General features: G+C 45.5%; 1 protein-coding gene across 3 annotated transcripts in view; it reads right to left on the bottom strand.

Annotated features, from left to right (window-relative positions):
- Positions 1-17026, bottom strand: part of renbp (renin binding protein) — a 51506-nt gene extending 34480 nt beyond the window's left edge. Inside the window, exons 1-2 of one of the 3 annotated variants that reach the window (XM_089003300.1) lie at positions 16900-17026; positions 35-144 (exon numbers count right to left, since the gene is read on the bottom strand). In XM_089003300.1, the coding sequence (XP_088859426.1) occupies positions 35-135 (101 nt within the window). In that variant the 5' untranslated portion in view covers positions 136-144; positions 16900-17026. The remainder of the gene's footprint in view (positions 1-34; positions 145-16899) is intronic. The other 2 variants (XM_089003317.1, XM_089003308.1) reach the window with 2 other exon arrangements.
- Between the last annotated feature and the right edge of the window lie 2306 nt (positions 17027-19332).

The following is a 19332-nucleotide window of genomic DNA, read 5'->3' as shown; positions in this document are numbered from 1 at the left end:
ACTTTTCATTATCAAGCAGGGATGAACACAATACCCATAAACGTTGTCGTGCGAGTATTTCAGCCAAAAGTCCACGACGTTGTTCAACTCTTTGCGAATTTTCTCTCGACACTCGTCCAGTTTCACCACAGACATGGCGCACTACTACAGGGAATGGGGGAAAATTATATGTGAAAGAATAACAAATGACTGAACTGACTGTAATCCAAAAACATATATAAAATGGCTACAAATAGTGTGCGTTTCAACATTGCAATGACCAGGATGTGTGACATAACGAGTCTGGCACTGCAAGCACAAATGTGTTGTACTACACAATTGTGAAATTGAAGATATTCACATTTTATTGTAGGCAGGACATTAACTGCACCACTAAATTGAAGACAACTCAGCACATCACTATGCTAAAGCATTGTCATATTTCAAGTTTGACGTTTAATATAGAACTGCTTAAAGCAAGGGTGTCAGTCATTTTTTGCCGCGGGCCACATTATAGTTACGGTTTCCTCGAGGGCCGTTATGAATTTGGGGAAGCCATTAGAACGTTTAGTCCCCTCCACATAGGACATATTATCTGCACTACAAATTAATAACTACTTTTCAATTTTAAAGTCAAGAATACTGACTGCTACTGTGATTTACATATGATAATTTGAAATTTTGATTCAGACTTTAGCTAGCATCACAGAACTTGACATGCTAGATTTGCTTTCGCGGGCCGAATAAAATGATGTGGCGGGCCAGATTTGGCCCCCGGGCCATGACTTTGACACCTGTGGCTTAAGGTTTCTTTATTTGCCATTTTTTTACTTTTACTTGGGAAAGACTGGGCAAAAATAATTTGTGGTACAGTATTAGCAATCTATGAACTACCAGGGTGAGACATCTACCTGGACGCCTTCACAATCAGTTGTGTAGACCAGTGTTTTTCAACCTTTTTTGAACCAGGGCACGTTTTTTTTACATTGGAATTTTTTTGCGGCACACCACGAACCATCTCGCAGGAAAGAGGCATCAGTGACGTGTTGCCACACGGACGAATATGAAATTACCCTCCCAGTCTTTTCAGCACGGACACAGGACAATGAAATAATATTGTCAGAAAATGATTAATAAATGTTTGTAAAAAAATTAATTTGAAAAAGGGGCATTGGATAATTTCTCGCGGCACACCTGACGATCTCTCACGGCACAATAGTGTGCCGCGGCACAGTGGTTGAAAATCACTGGTGTAGACCATGTAGCATGAAATAAGTGCAGATGAAACTGTTGTTTTAACCAATCATATTTCGAGTTGGCAACCCAAGGCCAGCTGCAAGGCGCTGCCGACTGTCAAAGTTTACACAAATTATGATTGGCAGGGCACATGATTGGCTAGTACTGAGCCAATCTTAGTATCTCTAGCCACTGGTGATAAGAGCAGACTGGCCAGAGCTAGCACACTATATCTGTAGCGAGCTGCATAAGCAAATATATTGTTGTTGATTTAATAGTTTGTCAACCCCCAATGGCTGATGGAGGAGAAGAAATGGATTTGGATTGGATTGGATATGCCTTTATTAGTCTCACAGTGGAGAAATTTACATTTCACAGCAGCAAAGTGATGAAAGGAATGAAAGTAGAAAAACAAAATACATGAGCTGCTGGAAAGGCAGCCACTCTCGCGGCGCCGTCTTGAAGTCAAAAGAACAAAAAAAACCTAAATAACAAATAATATGACAGCATAGAGACAATATGACAAAACAAAGACACAGAGAGACATTCATTCTTCAGGACTTGCTGTACCCTCTTTGTGATGACATGAAACAGTTCTAGATGAAAGAGGAGAGGATCAAAGCGTCTTTCCACCAGTGGATCAGGGACATCATGGTGGAATGTGCATGTCAACTACAAGCTAAATGTTGAAAGCAAACACGCAGCTGTAGCATCCATTGACGAAAAGAGATTGTCTCACATCTCCTGTTCCACATAAATTTGCTTCAATTCCAAGCCGCAACAGTTCCACATACGCATCGGCGCTCTGCGCTGACGCTCCTTTCTTCTTATTGCGGGTTCCTCAAGCCATGCATCCATCCAGCCGCAGACCGTCCAACGGCACTGACCTTTCCGCTAAACAAAGCGGGGCTGTGAAGATGCTGCCCATTACAGGCGCAAAAAAGCACAATGGCCCCTTTGGTGTCCAGCGATGGCAGTCGAATGGCTCCGACATTCCTCCCATTCAAAAACAGTACCGGCATATTCATGCTGCCGAAAAGGCGCAACCGCTCAGCACAGTCTCCTCCTTGATGAATGTACCCATTTTCAAGACGGATATCATTAAGAAAGGTTGCACACCTCCGAAGCTAGCAAAAATAGCAAATAATATTTAAATTTTATGAGGTCATCATGAATCCACACCTTCATAGTAAAAATTCTAACAGTTTAATGACAGTATTTCTTAAGTTTCTGTAAGTCACAAGTTATTTCCTGGCCATCGACATTCTCTAGTGGACTTGTAGTAAATCAAACCACACGGGTTGCGTGAACGCTGGCACGTGTGGCTACCGCTGCTCACCTGCAGAAAAACTTATCCTGTAAAGTGACCTTGAGAGTTTTGAAAGGCGCTTATAAATGAAATATATTATTATTACTCGCAGCTGTGGAGTGATTCAGACGTAGCTGACTACTGAACTATCCACAGCCCGCCACTGTGAAATACTATACAGTATGTGATCAAATTAGTACTTCCTGTGTAGGAGGAAAAAAGCTACTAAGCTTTGATAAGAGCTGGCCACAGACTGCTAAGGAATGAATGAAGGAAGGAAGGAAGGAAGCAAGGAAGCAAGGAAGGGTAACTGTCATGATCTTGAATTCATGTTATTGAAGTGACAAATCGTTCCATGTAGCGGTACAGTGACAATGTGTGTTGTGTACCCTGTGTAATGATATGAGCAAATCGTATTTGCTTGTTCGACCAGTGATGCCTGGCTACAGCACAAAGGAGCATGCGCTGCTGCAAGTCAGTCATTTGAGAGTCCACGAGAGGCACACGTCAATTGCCTTCTCCCTCTGTTAAGAAAGTTATATTGTGTCCTCATTTTGTGAAATGCTGTAATATTGAGCGGATCTGGCAACCCAGCCACAACGCGACATCACAGTGGTTTGACACCGATCAAAGCCAGTGTGTGTTAGTGACTTCTTGTACGATGCAGAGAGTAGCGGCTGCTCTCCTACTTGTATGACCTAAACAAGAAGGACCATCTCGAGTCTTTATTCTCCCAAATGCATCGCGAATGCGGTGAAGATCTCAACACCCTCCGACGGCAGTCCTAATAAAGAACCTCAACTCTATTCAGAAGTTGTATCATTTACCGAACCCGCTTACACAAAGCAACACACTCGGGACACCATATTTCTCTTTGGGCTGTTGCATTTGGGGGTTGATTTGGGTTAGGGGGTGATTTCTTACGATTGAGCGTTGCATACGTATCTCTCAAGCTAAATCACAATACTACTCTGGACTAATTTACTCAAATACTGGAAATACTCGGGCTATCTTTTCTATTTATAACAGAATCATTCAACCCCATGTATCTCTCCCCCTAACTTTTATTCCTCTGACACCTGCAATTCTCTCCTATTCTTTTCTGAAAAAGTCAACAAAATCCACAAGCATCATGGCTCCTCTGTACCCCTCCCCCAACCTTCCTACCCCCTCTCATCTTTTATCTTCTTTATCTCCCTCGTCCCTCTACAATCTCGAGCCTCATAACTAAATCCAAGATTTCTTCCTGTTAATTAGGTCCCCCCCAACAATACTGGTCAAATCTTGCTTGCCGTCTCTCCTTCCATTCATTTCAGCCATTATTCTCAAAACGGCGACTGTCACACCAATTCTTAAAAAGCCTGGTCCCAATGACTTCACGAACCTTCACCCCATTTCTCACCTTCCTTTTATTTCCAAAATCCTAGAAAAAGTTGGGTACTCCCAGCGACACTTTCACCTCTCCCAGAATGATCTCGACGAACCATTCCAATCTGGTTTCCGCCCCCACCGCAGCACAGAATCAGCTCTCTTAAAAGTCACGAATCATCTTCTTTTGGCAGCTGACGCCGGTATACTCTCCACCATTGTCGACCTTGACCTCACTGCAGCTTTTGACACCATTTCTCATCCCATCCTCCTTGACAGACTTTCCTCCAAAGGGATCACCCCTACGCTGGTTCCACTCTTATCTCTCTGGCTGCTCTCAGTTCATCCAAATTAACTCATTCACTTCACAGTCCTCTCCTGTATCTTCTGGTGTGTCCAGGGCCCTCTCCTGTTTATCACCTACCTTCTTCCCCTTGTCAATATTTTCCGTAAATTTGGTATACAATTTAATTGTTTTGCAGATGACACCCAGCGCTATCTCTCCAGCAAACCCGACACCTCTCTTCCACCTTCTTCCCTTTCACTCTGCCTCTCTGAAATTAAATCCTGGTTCACCAATAATTTCCTCAAATTTAACAGCAAAAAAAACTGAAATTCTCCTCGTTGGTATCAAATCCACCTTGAGCAAAGCTAACAGTTTCTCTCTCACTATTGACAATTTGACCGTTTCTCCCTCCCATCCGGTCAAAAGCCTAGATATCATCCTTGACAGCACACTATCTTTCCACTCCCATATAAATAACTTAACCCGATCTGCGTACTTCCACCTACGCAGTATCAATCGTCTTCGTCATACATACGGGCAGTATAGGATAACAGTTTAAACATATCAGCGCTAGCCTGTCAATTCATTACAAACCATTGTAGGGTTGCGACTTTTGTGAAACTGGAGAGGCAATTGTCTGCAAAATGTCTGACAAAGTGTAAGACTGAATGAGTCTCTCCCGTCTTCGCCCGTCTCTCACCCCTGACACCACTGCTATCCTTGTTCATAGTCTTGTCACCTCCCGGATTGACTATTGCAATTCACTTCTCTTGGGTGTCCCTCAGAAAATTTCCACAAACTTCAACTCGTCCAGAATTCTTCAGCCCAGATCATCACCAGAACCTCATCCTTTCACCACATCGCCTTTGTTCTCCAAGAGCTCCACTGGCTCCCGGTCAAATATAGAATGAACTTAAAAATTCTTTTTTTATACATGTTACAGGCTTGACCAGAACTTTTCCTCTACAACCTCCTCAGTAGTCCCACATGGCCGAGTCAACTGACCAACGGACAGACCAGGCAAGACCTGACTGTCTACCAATGCCAATAGCAATTCTTGCTTATAGGCCGCCTTAAGCCATGTTCGAGGGATATCAAAATCAAAATGGTCAGACACATTGACTAGCTGGTCCTTTGTGCACAGATCCAATTTCTCAGCAGAAGGATCCGCAACAAACTCCTTGAGTTTGTACTTGTCCATTTGTCTTTAATAAACCAAAAAGACAGCTAAATGCTCTATTTTTCCTGCCTACCCAACACTTAAACCAGTAGATGTTACCACATGCTAACAAAACAAAAAATTCAATGTCTAACCTATAACAAGTGCACCTGGTACGCCAAACCTATCTCAAACAAAAACTGCCCAAATAAACAAATATCAAATAACAACTCCTTCTCATGGACAAATGCAGCGAACGTCTGCTTCTCCTATTTCTTAACACAGCAGCCTTTACCTGCTCATAATCGAGGCTATCTGCAGTTGCCAGGGATGCATATGCCACCTGGGCTTTACCAGTGAGGAAACACTGCAATAGCAATGTCCACACCTCTCTCGGCCATTTCAAAGATGCAGCAGCATGCTCAAATACAGCAAAATAGGTATCAACATCATCCTCGTTAAAAGGAGGAACAAAAGGAACATGCTTACTAGCATTAAAGGTAGCAGGAGCTACCATACCGTGGGGCTCTCCCCTATTTGCATGACGAACGTTTTCCAGTTCTAGCTGCGTGCGGGCTAACTCAAGTTGGAGTTCTTTTACCCGCAGCAACTCACCAACTGAGGCATTTGTGCACAGATCCAATTGCTCAGCAGAAGGATCAGCATCAAACTCATTGAGTTTGTACTTGGCCATTTAGTAAGTTGTCAGCCACAAAACCTGTCTTTAATAAACCAAAAAGACAGCTAAATGCTCTATTTTTTCCTACCTACCCAACACTAAAGCCAGTAGATGTTACCACATGCTAACAAAACAAAAAATTGTCAAACCTATAACGAGTGCACCTGGTACGCCCTACCTATCTCAAACAAAAACTGCCTAAATAAACCACTAGTCTCATCAGCTTTCCCGGCGTGAGCCCTCCCAGGGTTACTGACAAAAACAATAAAGGCAAAACAAAGTGCTAGTGGTCTCGCCACCACCCATAGACTAACGAGACCAGGTTACACTCAGGACTTACCTAATGTGGCAACAGCTACCTGGCTTTCTAACCAATCCAGGATACCAAACAAGCAAATTCAGATGTCTAGGGGAACAAGTACAATGATTCATTGTTCTTGTTCCCCTAGACATCTGAATGAACCAGCTAACTATCCCGGACGAGCCCCCAATTTATGTTACGGCCCAGCAAAGCCAATAATATAAAAGGGAGACAAGACAGAGGTTGGTTCTGGGAAAATCAAGAACTTATTGATGTTAGTCAATCCAAAGAAAAACACGGCCAATGGTCTGATCTTGGCAGGCAGGGAGCGAGTGAGTGAGCCTGGAGCAGCTCCTTATGTAGGCTGCCCAGGATCCAGGTGTGTCTCATCAGCAATGAGTTGGCTCCATGTGGCCTCCAAGGGGGAGGAGGGGAGAACAGGAATGACTAAACTACCCTCACCCCACATCACTGACCTCTAGAGTCTAGAGCAGGTGTGGGCAAACTTTTTGACTCGCGGGCCGCATTGGGTTCTAATATTTGACAGAGGGGCCGGGCCAGGAGCATTTGGAGGGAGTGTTTGGGCCGGAAATACTGAACCTAAAGCATTAAAGGACAACCGACGCCTCCGGACAAGTTATGTCCATAATTTATAAAATCACTTCAAATGACTTTGACTGAGTGTACAAAGATTCCACAGCATATAGCTATAGTTTACGTTTTAAGACTTGCGCTGAATATTCATGAAGTCTTGTTTTCGAGTTGATGACGACCCCCATGTGACGTCACGTTTGGACCGCCCCTGACCGAGAAAGCGACACACAATGCATTTTGGGTAATTTGTTTGGTCTGAAAACTTCGTGTTGATCCGTGTTGATGGCGAAATTAGAAGGAAAACACATAAATAACGCCATGGTGAATCGTTGTGTGTTGCACCAAGACAACTATTTGATATTCGCTGACACAAATCCCCAGCTGACAAATCAGCCCATTTCTAATGGAGCTTGGGCGCAATCTTCTGCATTTTCTGGGTGCTACATTGCTGTCATTGACGGCTCGAATTGATATGGGAGGACTCCTTGAATCAATTGCAAACATTTATGCTTTCCTCTTCAGAACTACAGTAAAGTCTCGTTATATCGATATTCAAGGGAGTCCGAAAAAATATCGATATATCCGACCCTGTTTGCATGTAATTTTCTCCGTGCGTGCATAGAAATAGTATCGATATAACCGGGACTATCGATATATCCGATATCGATATAACGAGACTTTACTGTATTTGAATCATATTTATAACTGGATGAGTAACAAGAAAACATCTTCTCCGAATCTGAAGCCATTGTTTTGATTCTCAAGCAAGGCAAGACGTCTTGGCGTGACGTCACGAACAAGGGGGTGGGACCTTCTGAAACTGGCCATTTCCGGATTCATTTTGAAGTCATTTTTATTGGTGATTTTCATTTAACTAAAAATATCAGCCTGCCTGATTTGGGTATTATAGATGCTATAAAACGTTTTTCTGATGTCAGTGGGAAACAAAAAAAAATGGTTTCAAGGAATATGGCGTTTACATACTATTTCGCAGATACTTGGAGGAGGAAATGGAAATACATTAAAATAACATATGCACTGTGATTTATCAAGATTGCGTCTGTTTTTAATACGTTTTCATTGAAGGGGCAAAGTTAAAGAAATCAACATTTATTGAAAAATGGAATCACTTTCAACATTCAAAACATATTACACAACGAAATATTCAAGCTCAATAATACCAACTTGTGTTAAATTCCGCAAAATCAGATGGTTTGTCCTGACCGCGCGCTCAACAAACTCTCCACTGACGCCCTCGCCTTCACGCGCAAACAATACACGTGTACCGTCGGCGAGCACACAGACATAGGCTACCTGCAGTTGAAATTTGCATACTCGGCACGGCAGCCAATCAGAAGCCTGCTTCTTTCTTCCGGACTTTCGCAAGCGTTATAAAGTCGTGCAATTGCATGTCATTTTCCAAAATAGATGCACAGAACCTCAGCCCAGAAGAAAGATTCAAAAGAAGCTAACAACATATGTGACGCTACAAAACATAAATTTACATTAAACCGTGACTGTAAAGTGTACGTGAGACTTATGAAAGGGGCTTAGTGGCTCGTAGGAAGCAATGAAAACGTTGCATTGTGCACCACAATGACAATTGACTACTGCAGCAAAATCTACAGCCATGCACATTTACCGCAAATTAAGCAAGGCAGCATTTGTAGTATTCTTGATTTTAAAAAAACTTTATACCTTTTGTTTTTTTAATGTGGTTAGTTGTCTCATTGTGCTTGAAGTTGTGAAAAATGGGGCAGGCAACTTTTCAGTTATCTGCCCTGTTGTCCGCTAACTTTTTGTCATGAGTTTCAGACACCGTTTGTACTATAATTTGAGCAAGTTCGGCGGGCCGGATTAAAAAGCTTAATGGGCCGTATGTGGCCCGCGGGCCGTAGTTTGCCGATGTCTGGTCTAGAGGATGGAGGAGCACGTAACAATACATTTAAAGCTATACATAACCATCTTACCTTCTTCAAATTTCTATTCCCTCTCGTTCCCTCAGATCCTCTTCCTCCCTCCACCTCTGTGTACCCTCCTGCACGTCTCAGCACGATGGGGGACAGAGCTTTCAGCTGCTCTGCCCCAAACTCCGGAATTCATCCACATTCAAATCCCATCTCAAAACCCACCTATTTAAAATTGCATTTTCTGTGTAGCTCTTTCTCTTGTTTCTATTTATAATTGCATTTTATTTATTGTATTCTATTTGTGATTGTATTTTATTGATGATAGTACCTATGCTTGTCTGTGACTGTAAAGTGTCCTTGAGAGCTTGGAAAGGTGCTTAAAATGAAATGTATTATTATTATTAAATACTGTAGTTTTGGGAAAGGAGACACAGGCGTGAGAAGTGCGCAGCGGGATCTTCAATTTGCTTTAGTTTCTCCTAAATTCCAATTTCCAATTTGGATGGCGAAACAATTACTGGCCATTTTTAATAAATGTTTTGTTATTTGGGCATGCATGAGGGTGTGTTGTATGGTTTTTAAAAAAAAATGTGTGTATAAGCGATTAGCGCCTGAAAAAAAAATAAGGCTGTTGAAAATTGGCCGACTCATCAAGTTTTTTCGACTCGAAGAATACCTTTATTTATGAACAGTTAAGGAAAAAAGTACTCTCTCTCTCCCTCCATTTGCCCCTTTACCTCCCACACGAACATTACACTTGAAACACAACTCTCTACCATGCACAATCTTACATTAAAAACCACATCATCCATTAGGCCACTGAAACAAGCTTGTGGCGTCACCGGTGCGCACCGCAGCTTGGATGTCTTTCAAGCCCTTGATCTCCTTCATGTGCGTCGCACCCTGACGCATATCACACGCTTGAAAATGGTAGTCGCGAGACAGAGAGAATCAGACTCATCTCGGACTCAGACCCAGACAGACACACAGCTCGCAGAGACATGCTCAGCATCGCACGGAGTTTCACAGCACGACTTGCTCGACTCCACGACACAATCAAGCTCTGCGCGTCACCTGCCTGGGAGATCTGACAACGAACCTACTTACAAATAAAGAGAAACATCAAACTCTTTATTGGCGAGCCAGCCAGGAGGATTTTTTTTCTCTACTCATCCTTAGCCCAATCAACTCTCCTAATGGAAATAGACCAGATTTCCGCCGTCTCCCTAAACCCCCCCTGGCACAATGACATTGGAGCTCTGGTTCCAAGTGGTTGACTCCCAATTCGTCAACCGTGGCATCAACCAGGAGACCACCAAATTCCATTATGCGGTTGCTGCCCTCACTCCGGACTTGGCTGGTCGTGTGCACCGAGTCATCTTCGATCCTCCGGCTGAAAATCCTTACTCTGCCCTGAAACAGGAAATCCTGAGGCAGACCACCCTCACGGAACATCAGAGGTACGCAGCCTTGAGGCATGACGTCGAGCTGGGGGACAGCCGGCCCTCCCAGGTCCTGCAAACCCTCGAGATGGTGGCGGGCAACAGCCTCAAGGACCAGAGTTTCCTGCGGCATGTCTTCATAGAGAAGCTGCCCCCGATGATCCAAGCAGTCCTGGCAACCACACCACCCGACTCCACCTTGCAGGAGTTGGCCGCGCTCGCCGACAAAGTTGCGGAGGCGTACGCGGGGCAGCCTACCGTTTCTGCCATGCAGCGCCCTCCGACGCTAGGGCCCTCGACTGATGCTCTCCAACTGCTCGTCGACGAGATGCGTGCCCTGCGAACCGAACTCCGGGAACGCAGGCACAGTCGAGAACGCCACCGTAGTCGCGGACGCCGCCCCATTCGAGAGCGCAGCCCAAGCCGCAACCGGGAAACATAAAGCGCGGACCCCGACCTGTGCTGGTACCACCAATATTGGGGCGACTGGGCCAATTGATGCAGCGAGCCGTGCAAGAAGTCGGGAAACGGCCCAGCCAGGGAGTGAACACGGCTTCCCACTTGCCTGGCGCCTCCACAACCTGCCACATCCTTTATGTCCGCGACCGCACATCGAGGAGACGATTCATGGTGGACTCAGCTGCTGACATCAGCGTTCTGCCACCTTCTCCTGCAGAGCGCCGCAACCCCGACGCTGGAGAGTCCTTGCAAGCTGCCAACCGCACCACCATCAAGACTTGTGGCCAACGGTTTCTCAACCTCGACTTGGGCCTACGTCACTCCTTCCCTTTTATCTTCACCATTGCCGATGTTCCTCACCCCATCCTTGGCGCGAATTTCCTGCACAAGTTTGACCTGTCCGTCAACATCCGCAGAAAGAGGTTGACTGAATAGACGACCGGCCTGTCTGTGCACGGTAGGACGGCCAACCCTGCGCTTCTTCATCTCTCGCATGTACCATCTCCTTCATCTTCTCCATTTCTCACGCTCCTTCGACGATTCCCCGACCTGACCAACCCCAGTCGGACGACCCTACCTGCCCCCGACGTTGTTCACCACATTGTGACCACTGGTCCCGCGAAGTTTCAACGTTTTCGCCACCTGGCCCCGGCAAAACAACAGATTGCTGAAGCCGAATTCAACCACATGCTTCAGCTTGGTATTATCCGTCCATCGGACAGCAAATGGGCCTCCCCGCTGCACATGGTCCCCAAGGCGAAGGCAGGCGACTGGGGTCCCTGCGGTGACTACAGAGCGCTGAATTTCGTCACAGTTCCTGACCGCTACCCTCTTCCTCACATCCACGACTGTGTGTCCTTCCTCCACGGACAAACAGTGTTCTCCACCATCGAACTGGTAAAAGCCGACCACCAGATTCCTGTTGCGAAAGAGGATGTTTCGAAGACGGTCGTCACCACCCCATTTGGCTCGTTTGAGTTCCTCCGCATGCCATTTGGCCTCCGGAACGCCGCTCAGACTTTTCAACGCTTCATCGACTATGCTGCGCGATTTTGACTTTGCTGTGCCTACATCAATGACATTCTCATCGCCAGCAACTTCCAAGACGAGCACCTGCAGCACCTGGAAACGGTCTTCAAGCATCTGGACGAGCACGGCCTGGTCGTCAACTCCGACAAGTGTGTTTTTGGCCAACCCAAGATCAAGTTCCTTGGCCACCTAGTCGATGGCAAAGGAGTACGCCCTCTACCCGGCAAGGTGCAGGCCATCCGTGACTTTCCCACACCCGAGACGGTAACTCAATTACAACGATTCCTCTGGACGGTAAACTTCTACTGACGCTTCATCCCGAACTGTGCCGAGGTAGCCCTGCCACTAAACTCGCTGACTGGCAACAAGAAGAAGCACGTTCCCGTCGACCTCTCCTCCGAGCAATTGGAGGCTTTTCAACGGCTGAAGGATCTCGTTACCGATGCAACACTCCTAGCTCACCCAAGTCCCGATGGTCAGCTGTCTCTCATGGTTGACGCCTCCACGGTTGAAATCAGTGCGGTTTTCCACGACGGCCTCAATGGTGACTCTCGACCCATCGCCTTCTTCTCCAAGGCCCTCCAGCCAGCCGAACGCCGATACTCCACCTTTGGCCGGGAACTTCTTGGTGTCTACCTCAGCGTGAAGCACTTCCGGCACTTCATTGAGGGTGGACGCGTCATCATCTATACCGACCACAAGCGACTCCTCTACGCCACCCCCTCGGCATCAACGAAGTACCTGGAGCGAGAAGTTCGGCACTTGGACTACCTCTCGCAATTTGACCTTAAGTTTCGCCACGTCCAGGGTGCTCAGAACGAGGTCGCAGACGCCCTTTCTCGAGTTGAGATCAACGCGATCCAGTTTCCCGACGGTCTTGACTACGATGAGATGGCAGCAGCCCAGGTACGAGAAGGTCTGGCCGACCATGCCAACGACTCCAACATCATCGCTGTCCCTCTCCCTAACTCTGGCTGCACAATCCTGTGCGTCCAGTCCGACGCCATCCCTCGACCACTGATTCCCGACTCCTTCCGGCGAAAGGTGTTCGACTCTCTGCACAGTCTCTCTCATCCTGGAATTCGTGGCACGACCAAGATGCTGGCGAAAAGGTTTTCCGGGAAGGGACTGCAAAGAGACGTGCGAGACTGGGTGCGCGGCTGTCTACGATGCCAACGCTCAAAGGTCCAGCGCCATACGAGGTCACCCATGGGAATTTTTGCCACGCCGGACGATCACGTCCGGCGTGTCAAATTTTTTTCATGCTTGTCAGTCACGTCCACATAGATCTTGACGGACCCCTCCACCCCTCCCGTGGCTTTCGGTACTTGTTGACTTGCGTTGACCGGTTCACCCGATGGTGCGAAGCCCTTCCTTTGTCAGACTGTGGGTCCGAAGCTGTTGTCGATGCCTTCCTCCAACATTGGGTCGCCCGCTTTGGATCACCGAAGACCATCACCACTGACCGTGGAGCCCAGTTCGAGTCTGCACTATTTGGCAAGCTGTGCCATTTTCTGGGATGTGAACGAAACCGGACGACTGCCTACCACCCAGCTGCGAACGGCATGGTGGAACGCCTCCATCGCCAACTGAAGGCCTCCCTGATGTCTGCCGACAATGCCGAACACTGGGTGGATAACCTGCCTCTGGTGTTGCTGGGCATCCGCTCCACGCTAAAGCCCGACATCAACTCGACTCCAGCGGAGCTGGTGTACGGCACCATTTTACGCCTGCCTGGTGAGCTGCTCAACCCGACCGACCCTACGACTGTTGACGTCAATGATCTGCTCACCCGCCTCCGGCAGTTTGCGCTGGCTCTGCAGCCCCGGCCACCGCGAACATCGTACCAGCATGCCTTCCTGCGGTGTGATCGGGTGCGTAAGCCCCTCCAGCCCCCTTACGATGGCCCGTATCCCGTCCTCTCCCGCGGTGAGAAGACGTTCCGGATTCAAATCAACGGCCGCGAGGATACAGTCTCCATCGACCGACTCAAACCGGCAGTCGTAGAGCACACGTTGCCCTGCTCCCAAATACCGACGTCGGCCACCCCACCAACAACCATGTCCGGTGATCGACCTTCTTCGTGCCTGGCCTCTCCGTGTAGCCGAACGACCTGAGCGCGTCCAGCTCGTTTTCTTTTTCCTGCGTCGCCTTCCCCGACTTCAGATCCAGGAGGGGAGCCCTGTGGCGTCACCGGTGCGCACCGCAGCTTGGATGTCTTTCAAGCCCTTGATCTACTTGATGTGCCGCACCCTGACGCATATCACACGCTAGAAAATGGTATAAAAGGAGCTGTCGCGAGACAGAGAGAATCAGACTCATCTCGGACTCAGACCCAGACAGACACACAGCTCGCAGAGACATGCTCAGCATCGCACGGAGTTTCACAGCACGACTTGCTCGACTCCACGCCACGATCAAGCTCTGCGTGTCACCTGCCTGGGAGATATGACAACGAACCTACTCACAAATAAAGAGAAACATCATACACTTTAAGCTATACACAATAACTGAAACATTTTAATGAGATTTTTGGCCATTAAACCAAAGTTATCAAAATGCAACATATTTGCTACAACCCATTGAGTCTGATGTCACACTATCAAATATGCTCAACAATGTTGGCTTTTGGTTGCAAATTAGATTTGTCAATGTGCGCCAGACGCCCACAATTTAATTAGTTTTGGAAAAATAAGTAGGTGCTAATCGTACCCGATGAATCAAGAGCAAACAGGTTGATGGCTGGCCCATTGCCGCCGCTCTCTGCAGTTCCCAGGTAATATACTAGTACAGATATGGGCAAACTACGGCCCACGGGCCACATACGGCCCGTTAGGCTTTTTAATCCGGCCCGCCGAACTTGCCCAAATTATAACAGTGTCTGAAACTCATGACAAAAAGTTAGCGGACAACAGGGCAGATAACTGAAAAGTTGCCAGCCCCATTTATCACAACTTGAAGCACAATGAGACACTAATCACATTAAAAAACATTGTCACAAAGTATAAAGTTTTTTTAAAATCAAGAATGTACCTACTACAAATGTTACCTTGCTTAATTTACGGTAAATGTGCATGGCTGTAGATTTTGCTGCAGTAATCGATTGTCATTGTGGTGCACAATGCAACGTTTGCATTGCTTCCTACGAGCCACTAAGCCCCTTTCATGAGTCTCATGTACACTTTACAGTCACGGTTTAATGTAAATTTACGTTTTGTAGCGTCACATATGTTGTTAGCTTCTTTTGAATCTTTCTTCTGGGCTGAGGTTCTGTGCATCTATTTTAGAAAATGACATGCAATTGCACGACTTTATAACGCTTGCGAAAGTCCGGAAGAAAGAAGCAGGCTTCTGATTGGCTGCCGTGCATGCAAATTTCAACTGCAGGTAGCCTACGTCTGTGTGCTCGGGCGACGGTACACGTGTATTGTTTGCGCGTAAAGGCGAGGGCGTCAGTGGAGAGTTTGTTTGTTGAGCGGACAAACCATCCACCGATTTGGCGGAATTTAACACAAGTAGGTATTATTGAGCTTGAATATTTCGTTGTGTAATAATATGTTTTGAATGTTGAAAGTGATTCCATTTTTCAATAAATGTTGATTTCTTTAACTTTGCCCCTTCAATGAAAACTTATTAAAAACAGACGCAATCTTGATAAATCACAGTGCATATGTTATTTTAATCGATTTCCATTTCCTCCTCCAAGTATCTGCGAAATAGCATGTAAACGCCATATTCCTTGAGACAAATTTATTAACTGCTCAGGGATATTTTTCACATTTGAAAGACAGTTAATAAATTGGGTTGTAATGTTCTTACTGTGCTATGAGGTTTGTACCCACTACATTTAAAAGGACAACCGGCACCATTTTTTGTTTTGTTTCCCACTGACATCAGAAAAACGTTTTATAGCATCTAAAATACCCAAATCAGGCAGGCTGATATTTTTAGTTAAATGAAAACACATATAAAAATGACTTCAAAATGAATCCGAAAATGGCCAGTTTCAGAAGGTCCCACCCCCTTGTTCGTGGTGTCACGGAAAGACGTCTTGCCTTGCTCGAGAATCAAAACAAAGGCTTCAGATTAGGAGAAGATGTTTTCTTGTTACTCATCCAGTTATGAATATGATTCAAATAGTTCTGAAGAGGAAAGCATACATGTTTGCAATTGATTCAAGGAGTCCTCCCATATCAATTTGAGCCATCAATGACAGCAATGTAGCAACCAGAAAATGCAGAAGATTGCGCCCAAGCTCCGTTGGAAATGGGCTGATTTGTCAGCTGGGAATTTGTGTCAGCGAATATCAAATAGTTGTCTTGGTGCAACACACAACGATTCACCATGGCGTTATTTATGTGTTTTCCTTCTAATTTCGCCAACAACACGGATCAACACGAAGTTTTCAGACCAAACAAAGTACCCAAAATGCATTGTGTGTCGCTTTCTCGGTCAGGGGCGGTCCAAACATGACGTCACATGGGGATCGTCATCAACTCGAAAACAAGACTTCATGAATATTCAGCACAAGTCTTAAAACGTAAACTATAGCTATATGCTGTGGAATCTTTGTACACTCAGTCAAAGTCATTTGAAGTGATTTTATAAATTATGGACATAACTTGTCCGGTGGCGTCGGTTGTCCTTTAGTGCTTTAGGTTTAGTATTTCCGGCCCAAACACTCCCTCCAAATGCTCCTGGCCCGGCCCCTCTGTCAAATTCTTAGAACCCAATGCGGCCCGGGAGTCAAAAAGTTTGCCCACCCCTGCACTAGTACCTTACTTTTGACTGTCAATGATCTATGCAGTATGCACAAATATTTGGGACGGGGCAAATGTTACAAAATCATCCCTGCTCTTCAATTCCTTCTGCCATTAGTATGTCGCTTGCGTCTGTGCATTCAGAGTTGGTCAAGTTCACGTGACTCAAGGCCAAATGTTTTTTTGTTTATTTCCAAACAATATCCGCAGGTAAGCGACTCGCCTTTAATCATTACGCGCAATGTAAGAAAGAACTAGCGTGACAACTCGCAGGTCGACGCATCATTTGCCGCTAAAACGACGTGCTTCTGCTTTAGCTCGTTTTTACTTCACCGCTAGAATCAAACACAAAACCTGCTTATATAATAACCAAAAAATCTTTCTTTACCTGGTGTCGAGATCGCAGGAGTCGAGGTGGAGTGGATCTCAGCAGTGGGATCCAGCCTTTTCACTGCTGCTTCGTACTGTCACGTGATAACGCAAAACGAACAAGCTGAAAACGTCATTGTGCGTCAAGATTGGGACGAGGCATTTGAAAGCAGAAATGGACCGAGGAAAATCACCAAAAGGAACTCCCCCACAAATGTGTGAAGTACGGCATCGGAAGAATTATATTTCACTCTTAAAATAATCCCTGTGGGTTGATGCTAACTCTTCCATTATTAGCACACATCTCAAATGAGATTTACAGTCATAGACTCATGCAGCTATCCGAGCACTATACGAGCACGACGGTAAACAACTAAACATTGAGCTCAAATAAATGTATTTCTGGTAAGTTACAGCTTTACTTCAAACTGACAATTTACTCATTTCAAACACAATACATAATCACGGTGCTTAGTTAAATACTGTGAATCAACAAAATTTGGATGAACGGCGCAGTTTACAACTACTGACAGGGAAAATGAACATGTAATTTATATAACGCCAGCAGTTTTTCTCAATTGGGGAGGGAATTATTTTCACCAATGGACACATTTTTGAAGGCCTATAGAGAATTCAGTTCTGTAGCGATGTAATCATTGAGCTATAACCTTTCACAAGGAAAAGAACGCATGTACCTTTTACCATTCCTTAGTAAACAGAAAAGAGCAGTAAAGAGCAGTACATTGGGGAGACTCAACAAATTCTCAAAAAAAGACTATCAACATTGCAGGGATAATACAAGTGGGCCTCAATCGGCAGTACATTTGCACCTAAAAGCTAGCAACCACTCATTTGACGACAATGAGGTTAAAATCTTAGTGAAAGAACATAGATGGTTTGGGGGTAAAAGAAGCGATTCTTATAAAACAACAAAATCCTTCATTAAACCGGTCTGGTGGGGTGAGGTTCAATTTGGATTGTTCATACAATAGCCTGCTTAGGCAAAACAGGTTAGGCAACATTCGTAATACTGATGAGGTGGGAGTGGGGGAAATGGGCCAGTCGTTAGTCAGGAATGTAGGAACAATCAGTGGGGCCACAGGGAGTGGTCCTCTGCTCCCCCCAACCTGAGAGTAGGGGGGACCTATCATAGCTGTGTCCGGCGCCGCCATGGCTGGACATTAGGGATATATAAATAGGGCCGATACGACCAGTCAGACTTTAGTTCGCTGACGAAGCCTCTTGGATAGGAGGCGAAACGTCCGAAACCTTCAAATTTGTACAGATGGCGGCTGAAGAAACCTTCTCATCGTTAGTAAACAGAATCAGAAAAAAATAGGAGATGCCAGCGTGTCGTCATTTGTTATGATCACGAATCGGCCGCTAACTTCCGGTAGGCAGAAAGCCTACCAACACAACAGTTGTTAGCGAGTGCTATCATTGTATTGTAAGCTTATGCGTTTCATTTTCGGTTTAGATGAATGAAAGTCTTCGCATTTTAGTAGAATGGTGATATCGCGTGTGGTTGTATAAAACTTTAGCCATGTTAACTGATAATTCAAAGAAAAGGTATCAGCGAGCACAGCGTCGGGACGATGACAAGCAGACGGCAGCAAGGATGCAGCAAGAAAGGAACAACGCTGCCTCAATTCTCCTGGGACTAACTGTACCAGTAACATTGATCAAGAAGAAGGGGATTCATGTAGAAAAAGCCACCGAGCGTGTTAAAAACTTTAAGATTCAAAGTACAACTATGACAATTAATCTTGCCTCCGTCTGACAATATTATGACAATATGCTGTGCTCTTTCAAATTTGCATCCCAAGTTAGTTTAATGACTTTCAAATGTTGTAATGATTAAATATGATTCAAAATGTACAACATACACGACAACTTTGTCTTCAAAAACAATACGGCGACTGTTCAACGTTGTAATAACACACTGGATACATGTGTCCACTTTCTATGTATTCATAAGCTTTGAGGGACTCATATGCCTTCAAACTATCATGAGTGAACTGTCTGGGAGTATCGACGAGGTCAAAATAAATATCGGTGATAGTAATGTCCGGCCACAATGATGGATCGTCAACCCATCCATTCTTCAAATTGAAAGGATCCAGCAAGTTAGAAGTTCAGTCACAATATCCTAGCTTCTCAAAGTATCACTCTCGGACTTCTAACGGTAGCTTTCGCACATAATCGGAGCATTGTTCAGTTTTCATGCGACAGTAGTTCGCTTTGTCCATATGTAACGGAGTTGTGCGCTTAGATTAGTAAATTATGAAGGAAGTGACGCAACGGCGCGCAGTGTGGCACTATGTCCCGCCCATAGTTTCCAGAACAATCTCGAGGAGATTCAGGTTAATCACAAGACGAAACCCATGCGACTTCACCCATCCCTTCTGCCATACTGTGTTGCAGAAATAAAAGAAATAAAAAGACACATCCA

The sequence above is a fragment of the Hippocampus bargibanti genome, linkage group LG01 (genome assembly GCF_051943395.1).
Source record: "Hippocampus bargibanti isolate YZ-2025 linkage group LG01, ASM5194339v1, whole genome shotgun sequence".
NCBI classification, from domain to species: Eukaryota; Metazoa; Chordata; class Actinopteri; order Syngnathiformes; family Syngnathidae; genus Hippocampus; species Hippocampus bargibanti.
Note: the sequence above shows the minus strand (reverse complement) of the source record. Positions and strands in the feature narration are given on the sequence as shown.